The 27,155-nt window shown below is 42.3% G+C and overlaps 2 protein-coding genes across 15 annotated transcripts in view; one reads left to right on the top strand and one right to left on the bottom strand.

The window, feature by feature from the left end:
* The first annotated feature begins 3,007 nt into the window (after positions 1 to 3,007).
* DBX1 (developing brain homeobox 1) lies at positions 3,008 to 7,226 on the top strand. Its single transcript, XM_027662227.1, has 4 exons — positions 3,008 to 3,359; positions 3,817 to 3,918; positions 5,631 to 5,833; positions 6,182 to 7,226. Exons 1-4 carry the CDS (start codon positions 3,008 to 3,010, stop codon positions 6,548 to 6,550), a joined length of 1,026 nt encoding a protein of 341 aa, XP_027518028.1. The 3' UTR covers positions 6,551 to 7,226.
* A 4,535-nt stretch (positions 7,227 to 11,761) lies between these two features.
* NAV2 (neuron navigator 2) overlaps positions 11,762 to 27,155 on the bottom strand; it is a 388,787-nt gene continuing 373,393 nt past the window's right edge. For 13 of the 14 annotated variants that reach the window (XM_027662068.1, XM_027662066.1, XM_027662060.1 and 10 more), the window contains 7 exons: positions 25,298 to 25,533; positions 23,927 to 24,081; positions 23,385 to 23,456; positions 22,710 to 22,906; positions 22,403 to 22,521; positions 17,963 to 18,166; positions 13,564 to 17,274 (listed from right to left, as the gene is read on the bottom strand). In XM_027662068.1, the coding sequence (XP_027517869.1) occupies positions 17,149 to 17,274; positions 17,963 to 18,166; positions 22,403 to 22,521; positions 22,710 to 22,906; positions 23,385 to 23,456; positions 23,927 to 24,081; positions 25,298 to 25,533 (1,109 nt within the window). In that variant the 3' untranslated portion in view covers positions 13,564 to 17,148. Of the gene's footprint in view, positions 11,773 to 13,563; positions 17,275 to 17,962; positions 18,167 to 22,402; positions 22,522 to 22,709; positions 22,907 to 23,384; positions 23,457 to 23,904; positions 24,082 to 25,297; positions 25,534 to 27,155 lie in introns of those variants that run through there. The other variant, XM_027662067.1, reaches the window with a different exon arrangement.

A 27,155-nucleotide genomic window follows, 5' to 3' on the forward strand; every position in this document is an offset into this window, starting at 1 on the left:
GATTTGAAATGCTGGCTCTCCCAATTTCATGCGGATTACCAGCCTCGGACCGGGACACACGCAGCTTCAACCCCCAGCTCCCCCTCCCCACTCCCCACCCGCCGGCGATTTCGGGTTTGGGCTCTTTTTCCCTTTTTTTTTTTTCACGTGACAAAGAAAGTGAGTGACTTTTAAGAAATAAATTTGAAGATAACGACATTAAAATGAATGTCAGGAAGCACAAAAATGCCTGAGCATAGGTCAAACAGCATTAGTCACAGGTTTTATCCTGAGACATTAGAATTCCCTTTCTCTTAAATGATCACTGCCTTTGAAAAGAAACTTCCAAAGGAGATCACTTAAAATAAGATCCTTTCGTCTGATTTCTTGGTTTCTTATGGTCTATCTTCCCTTTCAATAGATGTCTAGTCCCTTTTGCCGTGGTGCTTAAGGAATTCTTTATGAGTGTGCTCAGACGCATCACAAGGAACCGGGTCCACGCGTGCCCCAGCATGCGCTTGACCCAACCTTCCAGAAAATGTCAGCCCCTCTTTTTTAAAACCAGAGAAATTAACAGCAGTTGGTCTATAGTAAGGCAAAATGCCCCCGATGTATAAGTAAAGAAAGGAGTAAATCATCTCAAAGGAAACGTATAATGACTGTAAAATACTAAGTGTTCTCGGAACAGCCCGGGCGGAGCTCACTTGGGAAACGCCGGGATCGCGGGGCGGCTGCGAGAGGGACAGGGAGCAGGGGATGGAGATGGGACCGGGGACTAGCGGGGACCAGGTAATTATTTTTTTGGGAAAGCCCCGTTTGCTTTTTCCTTTCGCAGCAGTCCCGCTCCCTCGCTAAATAACACCTCGAGAGCAGCGCTGGGAATGACCGGGTTTGGGATGAGGCCGGAGCGCTGTGGGTGGGGGCGAGAGGAGCGCTGAGCCCACAGCAGGGCGGGGCAGCCCCCGCTTCTCTCCCCCCCCCTCCCCGACACCGCGGGGCCTGGACGGGGAGGGGGGCAGGTGGCGGGGACCCGTCCGCACCCCTGAGCCCTCTGAGTCTGCCCACGCCTTCCTTCCCTTTTTTCTTTACCTGCTGAGCATCAAGATTAACAAAACTGGGGGGAGGGCGGGGGGGGGGGGGGGGGGGGGGAACTCCTGCGAGGTTTTATTTCAAAGTGATGCTTTCAGACAGCGGACCTTCCAAGTCAGCCTTCTGCAGGTGCTCGTCTGTTGGGGGCCGGCGTACAGCACCGGGAAAGCTTGTCGGGATCATACAATTTCGAAGGCTGATTCCGTCCTCTCTAATAAATAACTTTTTTATTTGAATCAAGGGAGAGGTTTAACAGACTTTCTTTCTTCCCTAATGTGATATAAATCGCAGATGCACTTTTATTGAATGGTTAAAGCATCGACATGGAGATAATCAACACAAAACGTCCGGACAAAAACCATCGAGAGAAATAAAGCTGGTTAATAAGATTTTTGAGAAAGCTTTGTGTTAAAAAGTAAAAAGGGAAAACAGCTGAAGGTGACCGTTAGTTCATGGTTAATAGGATAAAGGCTGCATGGTTGAGCTGCACACTTCTACTTGCAAAGGTTCAGACACACCAAAGGACTGAATAGGATGCTTTTAAAACATAGGACATTTAACACATCTGTTATAGTCTTTAACAGAGAAATCAGGTAAAACCACTCTCAAAAGTTGCTTTTATCATCCACCTCCAAAGGAAACTAACTATACTTGCGCCTATATCCATATTTGCCACCACAGACAAAACCTCTCTGCCAGAAAAATCAAGATTTGCTGCTTTTCCCTTATGTCATTTGTCCCTCGCACCAAAAGGTACTCCGGGCTCTGCTGCACTGACCTAACACACCTTCCGAAACCCTGCACACACCCGCAGATAAAAACCGAGATCAGGTGAATTTGGCTGCTTCGAGACATCGACACCGACAAAACCGAGAGCAGCTCAGGCAACTTCAGCCAAAAGGATCCAAACGCTACAATGTCTATTTTTAATGTAGATAAGCAACAAACTGAGAACCCGAGGGAGTTGCTCCGGTCCCACAAAGCTGTTCACATCTCTCCTGTGTGCAGTACTCAGATTTTGTGGGAGCAGAGTTCTTATCGGTCACATCAAGGCTCACATTTCGAGCCAGTCCGGGCAAGCCCCTCGCCTGAGCACACGCGCGCAAGACTTTTACGAAGCTCAGATCTTGCAAGGAGAGGCTGACACCTCAAATATGCTTTATTCCGGACCTTTGACGCGCGGATAGATAAATAACCCCAACAACATACACGGATTTTGGCGCATACTAATAGCAGGGGCAGAATATGCTCAAACTGTAGTGGGATCCGCTCTCCCAGTATTTTTTCCCCTTCAACAGAGCTTAGTTCCACTTTTTCTAATTTATATTTTCAAATTCACAAAACCCATGCTTTTCTAAGAGCCCACAGATAAGTTTATATGAATATTTATTGATTTATTTCCTAAACTCAGCAGGGGAGCGGCAAATAAATTTAGTGCTTTCTTTAAATAATTCCCTTTCTACGAGGCAAGATGTCATTCGAAACTTTTAAATAGGCATTTAATTAGCCTGTGTGTGTTGCCTCTGAACAAAACCCTGCTGGGAGCCTTTGGAGCGCTGTATTCCAAAGAGGCGGTCAATATGCAAAATTGATGACTACACTTTCTTTGTGGCGGGGCCATTGTGCCCCGGTTGCTTATGAAGTCTAATCCAATCATAAATTGCAGCCCCGGACCAATGGAGAAGCCGGGAGCTCGCCCTGAATGAAGCTCAAGTGGAGAACTTTGTTGAACCCCATTGTTGGGGCTGTCACTTTTGAAAGAGCCTCAGCGGGGCTGACCACTATAAAACTCATGGTCCAGGAGGAAGGGGCAGAGAGAACCCCGCTAGACTCGCTGACTGGATCTTTACCAACCCAGGTTTGCAAAACAGAAAACAAAAGCAAACAAACAAACAAACAGGCGAGCGGCCCCAGCCCGGCTCCGCGGACGGCCGCTGCGATGATGTTCCCCAGCCTCATCGCCCCTCCAGCTGTTTACCCCAGCCTCCTTCGGCCGACCCCCACCCTCACCTTGCCTCAGTCTCTGCAGTCAGCTTTTTCCAGTCATTCCAGCTTTCTGGTGGAAGATTTGATCCGGATCAGCAGGCCCACCAGTTACCTACCCAGGACTGCCCCCCCGTCCAGCATGTCCCCCCCGACCTCGGCGGCCAGGACGGACTCGGGGACACCGGAGCTCCCCAACTCCACCACCGCCGGCTCCAGGAGGATCTGTTCGCCGCAGACTTCCAGCAGCGACTCCACTTTCCTGAAGTTTGGAGTCAACGCCATTCTCTCCTCCGCCCCCCGAGCCGGTAAGCGGGGGTACACCTCGATCCCAGCCGCGGGTCGGCGGCTCCGGGGACGCGTTGCCTGCAGGAAGTGTTGACGGGGATGGAGGGAGAAGAGGGAGCTTTAGGAAAGGGAAGGAGGACCTAGTCCCGAAGTGCAGAGCCCTCCGTGTTGCACGACCGAGGGGTAGCCCTGGCGGGCGGCTGGTCCCGCTCCGCAGCAGGACAGACGAGAGGTGCAGGGGGAGGGGGGTATCCCACAGCCGTGTCTCCTGGCTGGCCCTGCCCTCACGGGTGCCGCGTTGCTGGCAAAGCCAGCAAAAGTGCCATTTTTCCTCGGCTGTTCCGAGCTCAGTCTGGCTCTTTTTTGTTTATGAAAAGTATCACTGCGTTGGTTCCCAGACCAAGGGAAAGACCCAGCCGTGCCGAGTAACTCCACGGTGGTAACCCCACGCTTAATTTAATTTTATTTATTTACTAGAAACCTCCCCTGCGTTACTTCAGAGCGTCCCGCCAAAGACTTTCCCTTTTCCGTACTTTGAAGGATCCTTCCAGCCCTTTATCAGATCTTCCTATTTCCCAGGTAGGTGTTTTAAAAGTCTCCCTCTCTCCAAGCACAGCCCGGTGATATTTCTCCGTCCCCCCCCGCTCGCCCCGTCGGGGTTATGCTCCGGTTCAGAGGTTGGTGGGAGTACAACATTCAAGCATCAGTCGCGCCAATTTGCTGCCCGATTTAGCACAGGCAGTGACTGCCTGACATTCAGCACAGGCAGTGACTGCCTGACATTCCCTGCCCGCTCCCCCCCCCCCCCACCCGCAAATTAGCCGGGATTGTCACGGTCCTGAGGCGAGGCGGGTCCCTTCTCTCCCTCCTTCCCTCCCTCCTCCCTCCCTCCCAGCGCTGAGCCGCGGGACCGCTCCGCGGATTTCAGCACCACGAGGAGCGGTCAGCGCCCGCCGTCAGCGCTCCGCGCTCGCGCAGGGAGGGAGGGAAAGAGAGAGGAAGGGAAAGAGGAAGGGAGGGAGGTGGCACGGTCCCTCCCGCCCTGTGTGTCTCCCAAACTTTCCGCCCCCGCCGAGTTGCAGGAGGATCCGTCGCACTGCGAGAACGGCGTGACTGCTCTCACCCTCCTCCACCTCCACCGTGCACTCACCCTCCCTCCATCACATCCACATCGTACTAATGCTTCCCTCCTTCACCTTCCCGGTCAGACCATCAAACAACATGGTGCAGGCGACAAAGCAGGCTACGGGGGTATGATTCTTACAACACTGAAGTATTATGATACTGGGAGAACAATTAAAAAAGACACCCCGAAATCTAATTACACAAACAAGCTATTAATTTAAAAAGAAAACAGGGAAAGGGAGAGAGGAAAAAAAATAACCCAAGCTCTTCCATTCATCCTCCGGATAATGGAATTTGCTTCCTTTCTCCAGCATGTGAATAGCCTAACAAAAACAACTTGAGCTTTATAAATAGCTTTTCATGTCCATTTAATGAAAATGATTTGGGGAAAGAGACGATTGTGCCATCAGTATTCTCCCGAGGAGCCTGGCATGCCGTTGTGTTTAGTTTGAAAGTGTAAATCTCTTTTGTTCCAATAATATATGGCGTTAGCTGCTTGTCCTCAGTCTTTTTCTGTTAGTTCATTACTACACAATTACCATTCACGCTTCATTAGCATCTCTGTCTCTCTTGGGGAGGTTCCCCCCTCCTTTTTTTTTTTTTTAAGGCGAAACTCTGCCCTTTTTTATCATACTAATGCCATTGGGAACCAGGCAGTGTGCTAATTAGCTGTTACTTTTCATGTCTTCGAATTGAATTCTCCAACTTTGGAGGGGCGGGAGAGAGAAGAGATTATTTTAAAAAGATGAATACTGATTGATCAAAACTGCATCTGAAGAGGAGCGGTTTTGTTTGGAATCAGAAAAGTCCTCATTTTCATTTTGAGCATAATAAAGCATCTGCAATGATAAAAGCATCTGAAAAAAATCAAATGCTTCTGAGCAGGAGGGAAAGCTTTTTTATTATACCTCTATCTTAGCTGGTATGCCTCGCTTTGCCTTTTCAGGCTGGAGATCTTTGAATCTCCCAACAAAAACGGCCACTATTGATCCATTTTACACATTTGAGTTGATAGATCTAATCCCGGCGATTGCTGCCTGAAAGGCAGACGCTTAGTTAAGCCTAAAGCTTCTTTTCACGTCCCAGGTTGATGAGTGCCTGCCCGAAGGGCAGGGAGGGGTGGTGGGGCCAGTCCCGCGCTGCTCAGTAGTGTGTCCCCCCCACAGCTGCCTCTGCCGTGGTCCCCATCCCTGGCACCTTCTCCTGGCCACTGGCTGCCCGCGGGAAGCCCCGCCGCGGGATGCTGCGCCGGGCCGTCTTCTCCGACGTGCAGCGCAAAGCGCTGGAGAAGATGTTCCAGAAGCAGAAGTACATCAGCAAACCTGACAGGAAGAAGTTGGCAGCCAAGCTGGGCCTCAAGGACTCACAGGTCAGAGGGGCATCAGGTGGGGAGGGCGGAGGGTGTGTGGGGATCAAGGACCCCCAGTCCTGGGGACAGTTGGAGAGAAAGGGAAGAGAAGGGGATGAGATCAGGGAGAACACTCAAAGCAAGTTACAGGACTGTGAGCATCCACAGAGGCAAAAATGGCACAATTCCCAGCTGGGTGAGTAGAACCACAGCCTTCTTACTCTCTCTTAGGGTCTGCCAAAGATCAGATTCTGTGGTTCCTGTTAGCTTTGGCATGGGCACGTGCAGGGTTTCAAGAGTGCAAGCCAAACACTTTTCTGGTCCCTGTTTTACTGAACCACTTAAATTCTTTGTTGCTTTGACCCCTAGGTGAAGATCTGGTTCCAGAACAGGAGGATGAAATGGAGGAACTCCAAAGAGAGAGAGCTCCTCTCTTCAGGTGGCTGCAGAGAACAGACCCTACCTACCAAGTTCAACCCTCACCCAGACCTCAGTGACGTAGGCAAGAAATGTTCAGGAGAGGAGGCGGAGGAGGAAGTTCCCCCCGTGTGCCCACCCAGCCCCCGGCATCCCTTAACCTACCACCAGTCCCCAGAACATCTACATCTGAGGGACAGACTGGACTCCCAGATGTCTCCTTCACCATCCCATTCTAGCAGCCCCAGCAAACCTTCAGACTTCTCAGACTCAGAGGAAGAGGATGATGAAGGGGAAGAGGAGGAGATAACTGTCTCTTAGATCACTTGTCTGCCCCTACCATCACATGGGGACACAGCAAAGATGTAAATAAAACAGAGTGCTATAAATTGAAGAGGTGATGTCCCACCCCAATGTCCACATGTTGCTTCAGTGCAGGTTCTTTGTCACATAGTTGCAAGCTTTCCTACTCACTGGTATTTCTTATTCGTTGCCCCATGTGGAGGTTTACATATTCATGGTATCTGCCAACCTTTTCATAACTCTCTCTGCTTAACAATCAATATTTGCTCAATTAGCTTACCTTCTCCCAAACCACAGGCAACAGGCAGCTCCTGGCTTTACAGCAGGGAGGAAAGGATAGCCTGTTGGAAGGAAAACGTTTTTCCCCCTGATAAGGAATATCAAAAAATACAATATACAATATAGATGCTGTGGCCATTTTTGCTACTTTTCAAGTGAATTTCCAGCTACTATTAAGATCTCAAAACCTTGAAGACTGGTCTGATCTAGCAATCCTTTCCTCCAAAAGTAAATAACATTGAGGGACACAGACCAAATGCTGCCTCCCTCCTCATACCAAATAGCACCATACTTGTGCATCAGATCCATTGAAATCCCTGGAATGACTTCTAAGGTATAACATAAATGTACCTTGTGTAACAGAGATCTTATATATTTACGTTTTTCATTTTAATTTATGCCTCAATATTGCATTCAAGGCACCATCTAATCCACCTTTTTGCCCACAGGCTTGTGATCATTTTCTACTTTGCTTCTTCTATCCATGGTGTGGACAGAGGAAAGTGGATACACCTCTTTGATTTTTGACTGAACTTTGCTGTCTTTGCACAGCTTATATGAACTGTACACTATTTTGTACACTTACTCTGTATGGATGTTTTATACCAAGGTTATTGTGAATGAATATAACAATGGTTCAGCAACGCTTCTCTCCCTTTTTTTTTTTAATTAAATGGCAGCTAAACTACAGATGAATGTAGCTGTTTAATTGTGTAACTTATAAAGAAACACTTTTATTTTGTATTTTACCATGTACAGACTTTAAATATGTATATATATTAAAGTGGATGATTGTCAAATAAAAGAAATGTAGATTTCCAAATTTTATCATACTTGGTTCTGGTTAACAAGTTGTTGTAGCTTCTGTGTGGGAAAGAAAAATACTTTTTATCAACATATGGTGATTCAATAAGAATTTGTCAGTTTCAAATTAAGTAACTTCACAAGAATATCTACCTGCCTTTTAACTAGGGAGCAACTCAACCAGAAGATTGAAGATTTTCTGCAGTTAAAACGCAGTTGCATTTAAAAGCAACTTAATTTTTGCTCTTCTCTAAATGTCTTCTGACTCTTCTCCTTCATCCGAGCCCTGGTGGGTCAGGGTATGGACACTTACTAACACATCACTGACTAAGATACTACGGTTTGTAGACTGGGAGCATGTAATTAGACTATTCCTAGAGGGTAGACAGAGTGAAAGAGGTTTACTAAGGACAACTCTAGCCTTAAGACCAGTCAAGGATCACTACTACAACACAAGGCAAATCCATAACTACCTACTTGCTTATTTCTGTTAGATACTAATGCACATTACAGAAATGTCAGTGTTTTCTGCCTTGCATACAGATAGCAGAGTTCTTCTGAAACAGATTTCATTACAAAACTAGTATATTTTCTACTCCATAGTCTCTAATGCCCACTATTCACACACACCAAAACAAAGGAAACAAATGCAGCAGATTGTCACCTAGGACACAACTATTCCTGTATGCTCCATTTCACTGTCACATCCCCGAGGGAAGCTGTGAAAGGAAGAAGAGAATAATTCCAGTTGGAAGGGACCTACAAAAATCATCTAGTCCAATTGTCTCATCACTTCAGGGCTGGCCAAGAATCAAAGAATCAAAGGATGTTATTGAAGGGCATTGTCCAAAACCCTCCTAAACACTGCCAGGCACAAGGTACAACCTACCCCTGCTAGAAGGACTGTTCCAGGTCTTTAACTACTTTCCAATTAGGTAATTGGACACATCTAAGCTGGGACACATTGTGACATTCATAATTTTCTACCTCTCTGACACCTTAAAGCCATTAGCAATTGCTAACATACACCTGAGATAGGGCAAGTGGAATGGAAAAAAAAGTGGAAAAGGCACAGACAGTATTTATCTCACATGACACAGTGAAACAGCAAAAGGGTTTGTTGGATTTGGTTTTGTTGTGTTGTTGTTCCGTAAAAAAAATATTTTCCTAAGCATACCTAAAACTTTACACAAATGTGCTTTAAACTGGTGCAATCTCAACCATAGTCAAATTAAAGTGCTTTTACATGCATTACTATGGTGTATAAACTGGAAGATGTGTTGTTATCTGTCTGTTGGCTCTTTAAGCGATAAAACACTCAATGGCAATAATTTATAACTTACAATTAACTAATCTAGTGTCATGGATTAATCCCAGCCAGCAGCCACTTGCTCACTCCCCCACCAGTGGGATCAGGGAGAGAATCAGAAAGGTAAAAGCTGGAAAACTCTTGGATTGAGATTAAGAAAGCAAAAGCCATGCACACAAGCAAAGCAAAACAAGGAATTAACTCATGCTTCCCTTGGGCAGGCAGGTGTTCAGCCATCTCCAGAAGAGCAGGGACCCATCACAGCAACAGTTCCTTGGGAAGACAAGCACCATCACTTCCTCCTTCTTCTCCAAACTTTATATACTGAGCATGATGTCACATGGTCTGGAATATCCCTTTGGTCGGTTGGGGTCACCTGTGCTGGCTGTGTCTCCTCCTAACCTCCCATGCACCCCCTGCCCACCAAGGCAGTACAAAAAGCGAAGGCCTTGGCTCTGTGCAAGCCCTGTTCAGCAGTGAAAGAACGCATCTCTACATGATCAACTCTGGGTTCAGCACAAATCCAAAACACAGTCCCACACCAGTCACTGTGAAGAAAATTAACTCTACCCCAGCCAAACCCTGCACATCCAGCTAGCATAAGACTATAGTTAAGTAACTTATAAAGATAGATCTAATTCAAAACATATTTTGTTTTGTAATCCAGTGGCTACTCCAGAGACCATAGGTACCATCACACATACTAAAACACTCGAAAAAGGAATATGTTCAAAAGAAAACAGGTATTGCTTATACGTAACCTTTCCTGATTCATTGTTCAACTGAAAACTGCTAATCTTCTTATACTCTCTCTTCTTGACAGCTTGTCTGCTCTAGGAACATTATCAAAAATAACTACTTAAGACTGCTTGTTTCACCATGAGGGCTATTACATCTTGTGCTGTGAGACAAATAGCTTTACTAAAGGAAAAATAACATGGAATTGTCATTTAAAATTTACCCAAAATGCTACATTTATTAATCTTACTCTTTTTTCTTTTCCCCTTTCAAGGGTCTTCTTTTTCAATGGCAAAAAGAACGTTGTGTGACTACTAAGGACAACCATTTGAGATTCAGGAATACCTTGCTATGAAATTAAAGAGTTAGTTTTTTTATTTACCAACAGCTGCCACACCGCATCTGCGGCTGCAGGAAGGGGGTTTTCTTCTCCAAGGCTTCCCTTTTATACTCTGGATAAGGAATCCAGAGATCACAGCTGCCATGGGATGGCTCATGGGGCACAGTTGTGCCAAGGGAAGTACTACAGAAGTAGCCACCCTTTCTGAGGTCTTACGTCAACGGCATAAACTTAATCTCTTACCTCAAATGTGGAGAGATTCTAGTCACGGTAGGAGGATCTAATGGCAGTTGGGTTTGTCCTGGTGTGCATGATATTGGGAGTTCAGCTTGGGTGTATTTCTGGGAGAAAAATGCTTCACAATTTGCTGCTAAGATACAGAGTGCTGGAGCACTGTTACGTGAAACTAGCTCAGCTCTCTTTCTATATTTTCAATGCATCTCTCTGTGTGCTTTGGGAAAGGAGGAAAGGTGATAAGAAGCCTTTCCTGCCTACATGGAGATGGAAAGATTTCTGTAATGAGTAGCAGTATCCAGAGTTTTGGAAACTCTGGTAATCCTGTATGTAAATACACTCCCATAACAACTTCTGCTTTATGATATTGAAGTGTCCTTTTGAAAGACTCAGCAGCCCAGAGGGGTCTTGTATGTCTTTTCTTCCTTCTCAGAGCCAGGAGGGAAATCTCTGAGACTTGGGAATGGGTAAGGCAGAGAGGGGGATTTAACTTTGTTGACTGTGAGCTCAGGGCAGTAAATTCTCAGTTATTTTATCCCTTAAGAAACCAGCTGGTTCAACATCTGTACCTGCTGTAACTCTGATCTCCTCCAGCATGGGAGAATGGCTTTTGGACAAGGGAAGAAAAGAAAATAAATCACTTTCTTGCGGAGTCTGTGCTTTTGCTACCTGCAGAGCTGTACTGTGACAGCCCCAATGAGTGCCCCTCTGGTCCCCCTCCCTGGTCCAGTGGTTTCTCAAGCAGTGCCCTGCACAAGTGGAAGAAGAGTGTGAAGCTGAGAATTGTGGAATAACATCGCCAGAAATACTGTTTTGAACGAGGTTCAGTGACTCACACAGATCTGAGCTTATGCAGTTGTTCCTTCCCCACTGTGCTTGGGCTTTGTGTCCTAACATCTGTTTTGCACTGGGTGGTGCTGGTTCATTACAATCCCAGTAAAGAGATATTAAATGCTATTTATTAGAGCTAACACTGTAAACTGAGAGCAGCAGAGACAATCTTATGTCCCTTTAGATGCTGGGAACCCCGAGTGGTGTAGCATTGAAGGGACCCCTATCCACACACAGCATACTGGTCACACCCCATCCACAGGTGTGGTCATTCAAGCTGTCTTAGGAGGGTTTTTCTTCTTACAGCAAAAGAACTCTATTAACCATTTCTGCTGTCAAACAGAAAGGATGTACTCATGAGAACTTCTTGCTGCATGGTTAGATAAAGCCATGGACACATGGGTGGCTCAACCCCTTGGCACCCAGCAGGGACCGCATGCAGGCTCCTCTGTTGGAGTGGGCTGAGTTTATCCCCCGGACAAGGGATTTGTGCATCACAACACAGGTCTGAAGGCCAGCCTGTGCCCGTGGCAGAGGGCAGAACAGCACAGCACAGTCCTGGGCATACTCAGGTTAACTGTTATGTGGATCACCAGCTCCTTGCTGTACAATGGTCTTTCAGTCAGGATTACTACAAGATATCAGTGGAAGCACATCTTCCCGTCTGCCTATGAATCCCATCTTACGTAAGGTCCTTCAGATCTCCTAACTGTGCACCCCCACATGGATGAACTTCGTAGAGGAGCAGGAGGAATTACTCATGCTTAGCCAGAGCATGGTGTCCATCCCTTGTAACAGGCTCAGCCTCCCTGAGTCTCCAGCTGTGCAGCAAATCAGAAATATCTGCATGTCTGAGCAACCTGCTCTTACTGAAGACTCCCCGTTGCAAGGGGGGGTTGCACTAGATGACCTCCAAGGGTCTCTTCCAACCCAAACCATTCTATGATTGAGGAAGGAGAAAGGAACGTGGATTTCTTTGTGTGGTTAAGCCAACGGAGATGACAACGGGGAAGTATTTGCCAACAGCCAATCCCACTACCGGGGCAAAGACAAAAGTTGTCCTCAGCTGCCGTGCCCTGCTCAAACCCCCAAGAGCTGCCTCTGGTCCATGGGCAGCTGCTCCTTTCCCACCAAAATGCCACAAATGTGTGCTATGAAAAGCAACCTCACACAGGTCCTCCCTGTGCCAAGTGCGGGCTGTGAACTGTGGAGCAGAGAGAACCAGATCAAATGTCCCCAGTAAAAGTTAGAAACCAAAGAAGAGTAGGTGCTTCCACATCACGAGCCCTTAGTTATCACATCTACCATAGAGCTCAGTGTCAGAATCCTGTGCATCAGTAAAGTGGTAACATGGATAGAAAGTGTGGAATAGAGGATGGGAGCCTGCAGATTATCAGGAGGTATTTCCTCTCTGGTTCTTGGGGCAACTACTCCAACGTATCAGTGGAAAAGGCCAGTGGAATGCAAAGGGTGTAAATACACTGGCTGCAGACTCAGTTTATAAAATTACTTCAGAGATATTAAGAATTTTGGTGCAAGTCCAGTGGATCCAAACATTATTCAAGATCAGGGCTGGAGCATCCAGGATCAATTCTAAAACATGCAATTCTGTGAATCAGAGGAAGTTTACAGAATACAAAAAAATGTGCTTGAGCATGTCCAAAGCAATTCTGCCTCTGAGAGACTGCTGTGGAGGACAGAAAAAGCCCACATTACACATCAGCTCTGAGTTACAGTCTGCACTGCTGTGTTATACTCTAAAAAGAGTATTTTTAGATTAAAATAGCTTGAATGGAGATAATCAGATTTCAGCAGAACTTCTTCGCTTTCAGAACTTTTTCTTCGAAGTTTTTTATAGGTGAATCTGTCCTACAAACATTTATGTTCAAATGAGGGAGTAGTGGACAGGATAATTACACAAAACTGTCAAAAAAGCAGAAATATGAAGAGAATAAGTCTCCAGGGGAAAAAAATTGCTACTGTTCAGAATTATCCTTTAAAGTGCAGAGGTGTTTGGGTTTATCCTTTCTGAAGAGAGAGTACTTTTACTTCTTTTTTTTCAGTTAGAGCAGAGTAATTATTTGAAATAAAGGATAATAGTTCCCTTAGTTCCCTACATGTTCTTACTGACCACTGTGTATTTATTACTGTATAACCATAATGTCTCTATCAAATGGGTGAAGAGGAAATAGTAATACTGTGTGGAACGTGTAGGTTGTCCAGAGAGGTGACAGATGCCCCTGGAAACACGGATAGACCAGTCTTGTCTTGAGCAGATCTTGACGGATCCTGTGTGCAAACATCAGCTATGGGAGAGAATCTATTGGTGCCGTCCCTCTGCTAAATTTCCTCCGGGATGTGGGTAAGAGCTGTTGGCATCTTCTCACAAGTACTTACAAGAAGCCAACAAAGCCAAGGAGCGAAACCCAGAATCTCCAAATGAAAAATCAGAAAGTGGTGATTAAGAAGGAATAAAAAGTTCTGGGAAGCCACAAATCTGAATAAATAAGCATCAATTTTATTGAATCATGAATAATTTAAGACTGGTACAATCATCAGCTTTATTCTCCATGACACAGGGTGGGGAAGGGGGAGAAATGGGGAGAGTGAGAAAGGGGAGGCATGATCTCAAACAGACCATTCACAAATTCCAATCCTAAATGAGAACTGAAAATTAAATAGGGAGAGGAGCAAATGGAAAACATCATAAACGTACACAAAATACTCAATTCCTAGTTTTTCTCTTTAAAAATGGCTAGAAAAAATTCATCAAAATGCAGCACTTTTAATCAAATATTTACATTTCTATGTTACAATGAAAAAATGTACATCTTATAGAACATATTTCATAAACTGTTCCACTGGAAACGACTAGATCAAAACAGCAACCTTGCATTTAATATCAACAAAGATTTTTTTTTTTTTGCTTTGTTTTTGTATATTTTTTTCTTGAAAGAAAATTGCCACATTTAGACAAGATTTCATACACATAATATCGAAGTTAAGCATCAACAATGAAATATCAGTTTGCTTCTTCCAAAATGTACAAAAAGGCTAACCAACCCCCTCGCTCCCCTTCCCCAAATAAATCACATCTCATCTATGGCCTGTATAATTCTTGGCAGTGGTTTATTCTTTCAATTTATATATAACTCAACACGAATGTTGCATAGAATCTTGCATTTCTTGTTGATATTTTTTTAAACAAGCCAACTTTGTAAGGAAAAAAAGGTAAAAAAAAAAAAAGGAGGTGTTTTGAAAAAGCCTTACATGAGAAGAAAGTCACTTAAAGAAAGACTAAATCTACGAAAAGTCTTGATAAAAACTAAGACGTGTGCACAACAGGTAACCCTGCTTCCCGAAATTTCAGAAAAGACACGGAATATTGTGATGCTCAGAATGACTAGCCTATTCAAAATTGCCTCTCTCACTTTAAACCAAGCTAGTGTCAACAAAAAAACCAGATAATAGAAATTTCTTCCCGAGCTTAAGCACAGGATTAAAAATGAGGAAAAAAAATACCCCGTTCCCCACAAATAAAACACTATTTTAAACATGTCTTATAGCACTCAGTTAAAGGTTAACCGAGACATTTCCTAGGATATCAAGTCCATTTAAAGCCCTAGCCCTGCAACTGGATTTTTTTTTTACAGGTACATGCTCTATCTGCATGGATTCAGTTGGCGGATTAGGTACCAAAATTCACAGTAGTAGCAGGTAAAGTCAGTGCTGGGAAGCAGAATTGTCAAGACTACTGGAAAAATTAACTTCTTTCAAACTCATCATCAGCATGCTACGGATTTGATTCCATACAGATTTATCCCATTTTTTACAGTGCCAAGAACTGGATTAGGAAAATTGGCTGAGTAACCTTTGTTATTCCATTGAGTGAAATGATGCAATAGAGTTCATAAGGTTAAAACAGTAACAACACCAAACTCTTCCCCTCCATCATTAAAATATTTAAATTTTTCCTTTTACAATATTTTTCTTAAAAAAAAAAAAAGTCATCAGCACTTAGAAGTTGTAACAGGAGCAGATTCAAGACCAGCTTAGTAAGACAAAGTACAGTTATGTTACAGAAAGTCATGAGGTATAATAAAACGATCCTCTCAAGCTGAGCCACAGAAGCATGAACTTGCCTGTTATATTCCTTTAAATCCACAAGCTCTTAAAAAAGTGTTTGTAATAAGATTTCTTTCTGTACATTGAAAAACCAGCATATTCCTGTAATTTATTAATGACAGCATTTATTACAATTGAAAAGCTTTTTTTGTCCCTCCTGCATGGATAAAACAGCTCTTCAGTGATTTATTAGCTGCAGATTGATATGAACCTGAAAAGTTATCTCACTTCCCTCCTTTTTTTTGTCACATTTAAACAAATTCTAGTATCTCGTACAAACAATATTCACAGCAACTTATGATATTCCAAGAGATGACTTTAGCCCTGTTTCTTTAAATAAAATCATATAATATACAGCACTAATTTAATCAAACACAATTAGTACAAAATAAGGCATCGCTTTAAAAGTCAGCACCAAAAGACAGCTGGAAAGGCTTGACTGAGGAGTGACGTGTTTGCTGAGGTACAGGTGACGTGTGGGGATGGTGGTGTGAGCATTTGCTTCCGTCACAAAGTGCAATTCTCTCAGAGGTGTTGTTGTTCCCCAAAAGAAGTACAAGCCTTAACACTGATAGTGTAGGTGTGTGCGTTCAGAGAGGAGGAGAAACAAAACCAGGTTCACTGCTCTGCCAGAACTCAAGAGCACGACACAGCTAAACTTAAAAGATGCAGCACCCAGCACCTTCCCTCCTCTTTCTTTTCCAGACCCGAATACTGCTAAAATACTATACTTTTTTAATTTGAAATTAAAAAGAAAAGTCGTGGAAATAAATATTGTCACCAGAGTAGCACTGGAACTGTCACAGAGTTGAATTTTGATTAACCCCTTATGGTTGTGCTGATTGGAAAGAAACCTCTGAACAAAACCCAAAGTTTTTAGAAAACAGCTGTAATATTTCATGGTAAGAATTAAAAACTGAAAGTCGGATTCATCCCTTTGCAGGGGTGTAGCTCACCTGTGTGCACAGGGCTCACAAAGCCTGTGCACTGCCGAGGGTCCCTTGGAGCTGCAGGACTTCATGGCCCTTCCACTGACTTCTGAGGAGAAGGGAAACCCCCTCTCCTCAGGGTCAACAGGTGGGATGTAAACGCCACAGAAGTCAGCCCAGTCGGTTGTGTGGATGTAAGTGGGAAGAGAATTGGGCCCCAACTAGCAAAGGGCTACCTGATCTTTCACTTGTATCAGGATTGATTGTTACACAGTGTTTGAAAAAACCCTGATTTGTTCAGACTGTATATATATTTTTATATACTACTATTTATATATATAATCTTTATAAACACACAATGAAAGAAAGCCAAGGTCTCAGACTGGCAAGGAGAGTAGCGCTTTTTCTTTTCTCTTTTTTTTCTTTTCTCTTTTTTTTTTTTCTTTTCTCTCTTTTAAATATTTATTCAAACTTCCCTGTTTTGCAGCTTTGCCTTTATCGAATATAATTACCAAGGCAAGTGATATTGTTATAGCACCAGAACTATATGAAGCTGAGTTTAATGCACAAAGCTGATTGGTAATAGTCCAGCCCTCATGTAAATGTGTTTGGTCAGAAGCAGCATAGGCAAATATTTCCTCTCCCCTCTCCTTCCAGACAGTACATGGCACAAAGCTGTTTGCTTCATAGCTGTGAAGTTGCCCTCATCCCCACCCCATCCTCCAGTCCCTTTGACTTTTAGTAATGATGACTATTTTTAACATCTTCAGGATCTTAGGCATGAGAGCTTACAGCAACTAAACAGAAGGAAACAAAGGAATAGTGCAGTTCTCAGCATCGTCAAAAAAAAAACTATACAAAGGTCGCTTGGGTTGCCTGCACCCAGGTTGAAGACTGACTCCAAGTGTCTTGTTCTTGCAGCTCTAATACTGAGATCCCAGCCCAGGAACGTGTTCTTTCCATGAGTCCATGATCAGGGTTCTTGTCAAGTGAGAGAGCAATAATGGATCTTTCTCCCTGAGGAAGATCACAACGTCGACTCCAGAGATGAATCGAGGATGTCATCCTGGTGGCTGTTGCTGTTTGAGTCACTGTCATAACTCTGGGGACTGGAGTAGTTGGCTGCTTCTTGCAGCCTCATTAGCATGTTCATCTGCAAAGGCACAGAAGTTCATGACTATTTGTATTTTGAGGTAGAAATAATATCAACTCCACAAAAAAAGCTACAGTCACATTCTTTTTGGCAGTGGGTAAGAAAGGAAAGGAGGAAACAAGCAGGATAATTAATACTGAAACTCGGAAAGGAGATATTAACTGTAAATTATAGCAGCACCCAAGTTACTGATAAAACACAAGCTTTTCCAGTAAAGGTGAAAATAGAAGACTGAAGGGATTAGTCGACAGCTGTATGCAACAGGATTTTGAAGCATCCTACCCCTTTCTTCCTTTGACCCACGGAAATACTGACAGATCGGTCGAGAGGCAAATCTGGATGTCCTAATACCTGGCTTGATGTTTGTGTATGTATACATGAGCTGCTAAGAACTGTAACACACATTCTATACTTCCAACTGTCCAGAAAAACATACACCTCAACAGAACAGCTTCAGGGCATTCAGTTTGCAAAGCACCTTCATTTCCTTGAAGAACTGTATGGGCTTTCTGAGCAACTGCATTCCCCAAGCTGACTTGATGACTTGCCCAGTAGCATTATCTTCTCATTCTAAAACTCTTAATCTCTCCTCAGAGAGGAGATGTACTTCCACTGCTTTATTTCTGTTTCTAATCCCTAGAAACAAGGGAAACAAAATGGTTCTGCTGTTTTAGAAATGAGAGCTTACCAGAGGATCTCCTTCAGCATCACTCACTGGAACTTGTTTGCTGGTTGAGCCTTCCCGGGACACGGAGTAGCCATCAAAGCCCACGTCTTCAGGCCGCAGCTGGAGCAGAGGAGGCCACTCATGGTGCTGTGGGGTGGCTGCCCAGGGGTAGGTGTCCATGACCCATTTGGCAGGATCCTCCCAGGGAGCTCTCCTCCCATACAGCTGAAAGAGCGTGAAACCATGTAAAACATTCTTATCAGTCAACTATTTAATTCTGTGCCCATCTCACTGAAATGACCATGCTGTGCTTCTTGGATTGCAGGAAATGCAAGCAGGGCTGAGTGTGAGATTTTCCTCACCCCCACAGCATACAAAGCTGTTTGATTTGAAAGCGTTTGACCACCTCTGAGGCTGCAGTGCCCTTCTCTTGGCACAGGCTGAAGGAAGGGAGACCAGAAAATAACCTCACCTAATAAAGTCAACTTAAACTACGTCAATACACAAAAGAAGCCATCAATGCTGACATCCAGATCACACCAGCAGCTGCCTTATCTGTGCTCACTGTTGGTGAAAACCGTGTCCAGGGAATGTGGAGGGAATGTGAGATCTGTCATCAGGCAATAATGGTGGATATCAAGGCATAAGGCTATCAAGTCAGAATTTTTTCGTACTCAATCAAGAAAAAGTATCAGCAGCATCTGCCTGTGCTCATATCCCTAAGCAAGAAAATTCTGTTTCAAAAACTTTTTCTGTGTTGAACAGACTGTGTTACTGAGTCCCAGTATATTCTCCCTGTTATATTCCACTTGCCTTAATTACACAATACATTCATTTTAATGTCTCGCGACTTTCAAAAGCATAAATACAACTTCAAGTGACTTTAAAATGTTTGTTTCCACTTTGTAAATTTTCCCATCAACATCCCTCAGCAACTGGAGTTCGTCACTGACATTTTGTCACTTGAATTCAGAGAACTGTCCCTCTCCTTTCTCCCCCTGCACAGGGGGAAAAGTAGTAGTCTAGCAGAGAAATACATCAGCTCTCTGTTGAATCTATCTCTATTTCTTTCACTATTCTTCTTGGTACTTTTCTGAGTTTATACTTTGCATGCACAAAGTATGAAATTGCTCTAAACACCATCTGTTGGTGTTTCAGATTGCCAGCAGATGGTGCTAGGCAATCTGAAACACAGCCCAAACTCTTCATCCTCGAGCTGTACTGTATTATTTTCCCAGCATAATGTCTTCAAGATGTGGTCAACCAGATTTCCTATTTTAATCTTGTTCTCAAATTTACAACAATACGTGTCATTTGGTAAGTGGCGAGGATTTGATATTTTTCATGTCTTTTCTCTCTCAAAGGTCTGTGTGGATCCTAGTTAGTTTCTGAAAAGTGGTTAGTAAGTAAAATTACCATTTTAATATATGAAATCATCACACATCTTCAGCAGACAAGAGACTGAAAGACTCACTATTCCCTTCCATGGCAACCAGGTCTGTCCATCCCTCTCACTGGCATGTTTTCCAGGGACCAATTCATGGGACAAGGATGGAACAGGTTGCCTCACAAAACATCAAAGAAAAATCACTAGAGTACGAGTGAGGGTGGCAGGAAGCCACAGGGGCTCTGGGTCCTCTTTCTGCTGGTGCTGCATTCTGCATCAATACATCAAGCAGGAAGAACTCGGGTTTTATACAACCTTCTAATTTGCACATCCCTGTTTTGAAGAACAAAACTCAGCTCCAATGGGAGCAATTGTTGTAAGGATCCCTTTGGCTTGCTTGTATTTGATCCAAAATAATTCTCCAAATGAGAAACAAAAATATAAGAATATCTCAGTGTAGATCCACAGAGATGACAGTGAACTTTAGCAGTCCACCTTTTCCTTCTGGCAGGCAATTTCAGGAAAGATGTGTTCTCAGAGGAGCCTCTGTGGGTGTTGGGAATGGAAAACAGCCCCAAATGAAACTCACATTTCTAGTATTAGCTTGTTAATTAGCACCACTCTGGCTACTCTTCAAGTACGAAAGTGCGTTCTTATCCATCGACTAAACAAAAGACAAATTATTTAACTGGAGATGAATTGATGCAATTTGGGGAAATGGGACTGAAGTGCATAAAGAATCTAAAGCACAAAGTGAGAAACTGAAATCCTTACACTTGGAACACAAGCCATTCAAATTACCTAAGGAGTGATGTAGATATTGGGCAAAAGAAGTAAGCAAAAAGGTGTTATTATCAATTGTTCTCTCCATTTCCATTACTACATTTTCAAGGCTTTCTACATGTACTGATGAGTGATACGTTTCAAAACACAGTACAAGGAGTCCATGTACTGCCGTGAGTATCAGTTTTCTCCATTTCAAGAGGAAACAAAGTCACCTACTCTCCTTTCTCTTGTTGAAAAGATTACCGGCTCCCATTATCTCCCTTTATAGGAAGTTTCATGTGAAACAGTTCTCCTGTTCTATTTGTAGTAAAGTTCCCACATGTGTTCTGTACTCCAGGACCTATCGTTTTCCTCATGTCTAAAGAGTCTACCACAATTGTTCCCCAAAAAAATGAGATCTCCAGGCACTGACAAATTTCAAGGGGCAATCACAGTTTGCCCAAATTTTAACCAAAACTTGAAGAATTTGTGTGTTTCATAGATTTGTAAGAAGTCATTAGTAAAAACTCAGTTTCCTATGACAGGGTTGCCTCCTCTCTGTCTCTGTAAACACATAGAAATCCCTGTTGTATAGAAAGCAAATTAAACTCAAGGTGGTTGTTAATAGGAAAATGTAAAGTCTCTTCCTCCTTTCTGTTTTAGTTCTTCTTCAAGTGCTCAGACTGGTACATCTTCATGAATTTTGCATTCTCTGTTGAGTACTCCCATGCAGGCAAGAACTTAACCCCAGTAAAGGGTATTGGATAGCAAAGAAATTAACCAACAAGCAAATCAAAACAAAATCCCAGTATTTTAAATATTTTACACACTTTTTTTTTACATATCTTAATGGCAAGGCATCCTGACAAACCCTGCAACAGTGAGCCCTAAGCAGTTGTAGAACGGAGAGAATTACTTTTCACAAACATGAAGGAATCATTCAACACAACTGCTTCTCCATGGAGCTCATATTTGGGAGTTATTGCATATTTCAAAAAGACTTCAGACACAGAGACATATGTGGTGGAGAATCTACTACTTCTCTAAGTAATATTTCATAACTGTTAATTATTCTTACTAGCAACATAGCATGTCTTGCTTATAGTTTGAATTTGTCTAGTCCAAACTTGTCAAACATCCACTGGAGTTTTTTCCTGCAAGACTAAAGCAGAAGAGTAGATCAAGTAATATTTTACTTTACTCCTGAATAATCTGAATAGTCTGAGTTTCTTCTCTTTCTCACTGAATAATGCTTCCTGTATCTGAATGACAGCTACTGCTCTTTTTTTAAACCCTTTTCAGTTTTATCTTTCTAATGAGCCTTTTTACACGTAGAAGTATTACTTCCTACTGCTATCTGACATAAATTGTAGCTTATGCCCTCAAAATGGCATTTGCCATCTTACCAAAACACAAGCTCCCAATGCATTACCACAATTTTCTATTCTCCATACACCTTCAGCCCTTTTTCAATTTCCTGGATTCTCATTGTGATGCACCTTTTCATTTTTGTGTGTGTGATTTCATGTTTAGCATTCATCCACATAACACCCAGAACTTACTGGTATTTGATTAAATTAGGTGCTGCTGTGCTTAATCTGTGAACAGAGAACTCAAGAATAAAAAAGCCCTTTTTTTCCCCCTACTTTCATGGCAAGTCCATAGCAATCTTCTGCTGATCCCTCCTCCTTATCCCAATGAGCTTTATAGTCATATAGACACCAAGAATTGCGTGGCAATGCTTAAAAACATCCAAATCGCTGGAGTATGAATCAGTTACTAAGTACAGGCAATCAATGATGATTTCACTGCAGCCTCTGAAAGAATTATGAAGGAATCTACTAAAAAAATCATCCTGTAGACTGAGAAGTAACCAAAACGTCACTGATACTGATCCTGCCACTCATGAATACGTTTCTCTCCGTACACAGCTTTGTTCCCATGTTGAAAGATTTGATTTACAAAGGAAAATCCTGCATAACAAAGTTAATGACCACAAGCATATTTTTCAGCTGCACAGTACAATTTTAAGGTGTGCTTCTGGAACACAGTATTGAAAGATATTTGTGTGTCTAACTCCCTCCACTGAAAACATCAGTAGCTTGGCATCTAATTACTTCTTCCAGTCTCTGTTTAAAAAGCGTTTAAGAGACTAATTCTGCCTGAAATTATTGACAATTTCGTTAGATTTTCATAGACATGTAGGTATTCACTGTGCAGACTTACATCTACAGAAAATGTTGCTGTTATTAAGTTTCGTTACCTTTTGAATAGATACCATTCTAGAGCATTAATTTTTGCCTGCTCACCTGTAGCCCTTCTCTAACTGCTTCCAGAAGATATGGAATGATGGAGTAGTTCCACAGGTCAGTAAACCAGACTCTAGAACCATCTACATCTATTGGACAGGAGAGGAAGAGCCGTGGACCTGGAGAGGGAAATTCAGATATTACACTCAAATTACAGTCAGGATAAGCATCAAAAATAGGATCTATAACATCTAAAAGTAGAGTTTTAAAGAAACCTTTTTTTTAGCTGATATAGCACAAAGAAGGATACAAAGGAAATAAAATACATATATTTACATATGCCTGGACATAAGGACAGAGCACTTACCAATAGTAACATCAGAGGAGCTGTGAGCCTCCAAGAATTTGTTCAGATGTTGCCAAACCTTGGGAATCCAATCAATAATTTTAACCAGCTCTGCATTCCTCATCCTGCCACTGATCTCTGTTTCAATTAATTTTCTTCTCAAGAAACGGCCGAGAAAGCCTTTGACTGGCTCAGTGTGGTTTGCACAGAGCACCCATCTAAGGCAGAACAGCAGAAATGGCCATTATTTCTCTTTCATGCTACTGAATGTAACTATTCTTGACTAAATCTCATTTCTTATTTCCAGATGATTATCAGGATCAAAATGGGTTACTCCAGTCACAGTTGTTTTTCAAGCAAAAGTTATTTGGGAATAGTTCACTAGATGAACCAATTTTTACTGTACTTTGTATTAATTTATCATTAATCTCCTTTGCCTAAATATTGCCTTACTTAAAAATTGGTAGGAGATCAAATATCTTAACAACCCTCTGAAAAGTAAAGTTTTTGTGAACCCAGTTACTTTAATGAAAGCACCATAACCAAGCTGCACATGTTAGGACAGCAGCTTGGGAGCAAATAGTATTTCTCTCTCAATTTGCTATTTCAGCTGATAAGAACAACTTCGGATGACTCAGTAGCCATTACTCCTTTGCCAGCCCACAAACGTAAATGAGAAACATGAATAAACAGTACCTGAAATTATGGTGAAGTTGAAGATTAGGTGTTGAAGAGGTGGCTTGGTTCATCGTGCCAATAATATATGGACTATTAGAAAAAAACCCAAGCAAATCAAACTTGTAAATTTTGAAAAATAAGGTTTTAGCGAAACTTCTACATTAAAAAAGGTAATTAAAATCTCTTTTGTAAAAGAAGGATTTTAGTTACTTGTAACTTACACTCTTACTTCTGAGAACAGCAAATTCTGAAAGTAAACCAGAAATCTCAAAACAGGACCTTTCATTACAAATGGGGTTTTATTACTAAAGATCTACATAATGAAGTGCATGCAAATTACTCAAACCCTCTAATACTTTTTTATTCGTGATTTCAGAAAAATGGATCATTTTAGTAAGGAAAAAGACCCCTCTGAAGTACTGTCCATAATATGGACAGTCTGCCCATTTGAGCCCACATTACTACACTAATCTAGACTTTGGTTTTGTCATCACATCTTGCAGCAGCAGTGCTCTGAGTGCACTGTTAACATTTGCACTGTTACTGAATTATTTCCTTACCATTTGTGGTACTTGCAGTTTAGAAGTCCATTAAAGATCTCTCCTAGGGAGCTAACATGATGCAAATTATCCAAAATGATTACAAGAGGCATATCCACAGCGTTATTTTCACTGTTACACTGGTCTGCCAGATTGGACAGGTATTGGCGGAGCTCCTGCAAAGAAGATATACAGAAAAGAAGAAAAAAAAAAGTAAAGAGAATGTTCTTCATATTCCTTGAAAATCTAATTAAGATAAATAAACTTGGTAATAAAACCTGGAGCAAAAGAGCCTGACATCTTAAAAATCAGACATTTTCCACGAGAAAACACAAGATACGGTTTTCCTTCTCTTTTGTAGGTTATGGGAAAGATTCAAAGACTGTAACAGAAATCCTGTGTGAGATAAGGGCTTAAAGGGGGGTAAGATTTTGTCATTTGGTTTGTGCTTTTCATTCATGCTTTCCTAATCTCAGACCTAAGAGGTCTGAAATATACTCTTCTTTCTTTTCAGGAACTCTCTCAACTGTCTCCGTACCAAAGCAAACTCTGCATTCCAGCTGCATTTGTTGGATTATCTTGCAACTGTGTTTCTAGTTAAATACAGCTGATAAAATTAATCTGGAACAATGTATCTCTTGTCAGAGGCCAAATTCAGATGCCTTCAGTGAAACTGTGAAAGAGGATGAGCTTTTAGGGCTGCTGATGGGTGGCTGGGTGTGGTTGAAATGCTCTCAGCAGCTTTAAAGCATGTCTCAAATCATACCAGTGGCTTACAACCACAATTTCAATCATCCCTTTCCTCCAGAGGAAAATATGCCTAAGGCCATCAAATGCACAGGTTTTTTTGTTTTGTTTTGATTTTTTTTATTTTAATCTAGATGATCACTGGAAGTATATTCAGCAAAACCAGGAGCACATAAAAAAGCAGAGACATGCCTTACCAGCAGAGGAATGTGCCTGGGCAACAGTCCCTCCAAACCCAGCACATAATTACAACTGCTGATACTTGCAGCTGCAGAAACTCTTAACAGCCTAGAGATGCATTTGAGAGTTTTGGGCAAAATGCCCACATGCAATAGGGATTGCTTAAGTCTCTGGGAATTTTACGCAGGTGTTTAACTTTCTGGGCAGTTCTCAGGCTCCTAACCACTTGAAACTCGTGACACCTTTAGGTGTTTAAATACACACCTGGGAGCCTGCTACTCCAGGCCCATAATTAGGAGAATTTGCAATTCTGAAAACCTTAAATATTATTTCCTTCAGGATCGAGACAATGCTTTAAAAAGAAAGGTAAGTCCAAAATGAGTTTTTGATGGATTGATAGAGGAGGAGTCTCATTTCAGATATATGGTGGGATGAACTGTGCAAGGATGGTTTCTGTGTCCTCACCTTACTGGATTTATGGTCCACATTGAAGGTTGCAATAATGCCATCAGCCAGCTCCCTGCCCTCTCTGAGGACCATGTACTCAGACAAACGGTTTGCCAGGTATGTTTTCCCAGTGCCACTGGGGCCAGATAAGATAATCCGCCTGTGTTCCATCAGGAGAGAGACATAACGCTGCAGGATAGGCTTTGGGATCAGGGATTCAAACACCAGACCGTCCAGACTGTTCTCACAGATACCTGCAACAGAAAAAGACTCCTCATCTAGAAGCAGTCCCAATTTTTACCCAAATTACCCACATTTTTAAAAGTTTGGTTTTCTTTTTTTGGTTTTTGACTAAGTAGTTGTAATGCTGAAAAGCAGCCCTGTTAGTGGAGTTTGAATAAATCAAGACTTTGTGAATGTACCTGAGCCAAATAATAGTAGAAGAAACACCCAAAATAACACTTATGTACAGCAGATGTAGATCTGACCTGATCAAGCTATTTCTCATTTCAGAGATAAACTCCTTCCCCACTCTGGTATCCCTCGTAGTTGAGAGAGGAACACAAAAAGCTGATAAAACAAGTGCAGAAATGACCTGTGGGCTTGGTCTGGATCCTCCTTCAGTTTTTCTAAGTACTCAGCTGCATCCCTAAGGCCCTTTGAAAGCTGCCACACTAAATGATTCCAGGCCACATTTTTCATGCCCAAAACATCCATTTTACAGCATTTCACCATGCATTCATCCAGAATGTACCTGTTTACTTTTGGATCAGTAGACAAAAAAAAACCCCAGCTATCATCAACTCCCCCTACTTTCCCAAATGCTTGTAATTAAACTCCTTCTCTGTATGCTGATAGTTATCTCTTCTAACAGAAAACTCCTACCGATAAGCATTTATGCCATGTCAGCAGTCACTTTAGGCAGAATTGGCTCAGGGAAAATACACAGTGCTTCAAAATAAACAGCAGGAAGTGAAGTTGGCAGATCACCCAGAGAAATGTTTGCACCTCAGTGGTTACTCAGAATATTAAATATTTATATAGGTAGCTTTATATCTCAAAGGTATATGTAAGTGATTTTCCATAAATTGATTAAATACATTTCTATTTTATTGAAAACTGTTATCACATATGATCCTTCAAGGCACAAGTCAAGCCGATGCAAGTTAAATATAAACTCAAATTGCAGCTTTACAGACACAGCTACACCTTAAGCAATATTTCAATTAGGATTTATGACTGGACAATGTATTTTATGTAAACAGGATATCCTAGGTTCATGTCAAACCTCAACAAACTGAGGTATTTCACAGGTCATATTGTCTTCCTGCCCACAGATTTACTACCCACGTAACTGCTTTTTTACACCAATAGTCAAAAATCAAAGTGCTTTCAGTCAAATGGTACAGTCAAATTTCAAAGTTGATCTGTAGAATGTTTGGCAGTGCTCTCAACTTGAACGCAGATCTGTGCTTGAGATTTCACTGGTGTAACTTCGAGCAAACTGATGCTCAAAATGCAGCAGTTGAGGGTTTTCTCCTTAAACTTAATTTCACAGTATAGTTTTCATAAAAAATGGCTCCCAGAGAAACCAAATGAGAAACCATATGAGAAATATAAGTATGAAATTTTTATTAGTATTAGAGAACAAAACTGATGCGAATTCTGAAAACCATACATTTGGAAAAATACAGATTTTTTTACAGTTTATATCCCATAAACTTTGGGATCCTTCCTTCCTGCTGCTTAAAGAGGGACTCTTGGGTGAGATCAATCAGGGAAGCAAATCAAGATACTTTTTTCCACTTTGCATGAAGGAAATAACAACTACAGGTGTTACAAAGAGGTAATGAAATTTTGAGGCTTAACGTATGTA

Source organism: Corapipo altera, unplaced genomic scaffold (assembly GCF_003945725.1).
Source record: "Corapipo altera isolate COAL_440 unplaced genomic scaffold, ASM394572v1 RXGC01000072.1, whole genome shotgun sequence".
Classification (NCBI taxonomy): Eukaryota; Metazoa; Chordata; class Aves; order Passeriformes; family Pipridae; genus Corapipo; species Corapipo altera.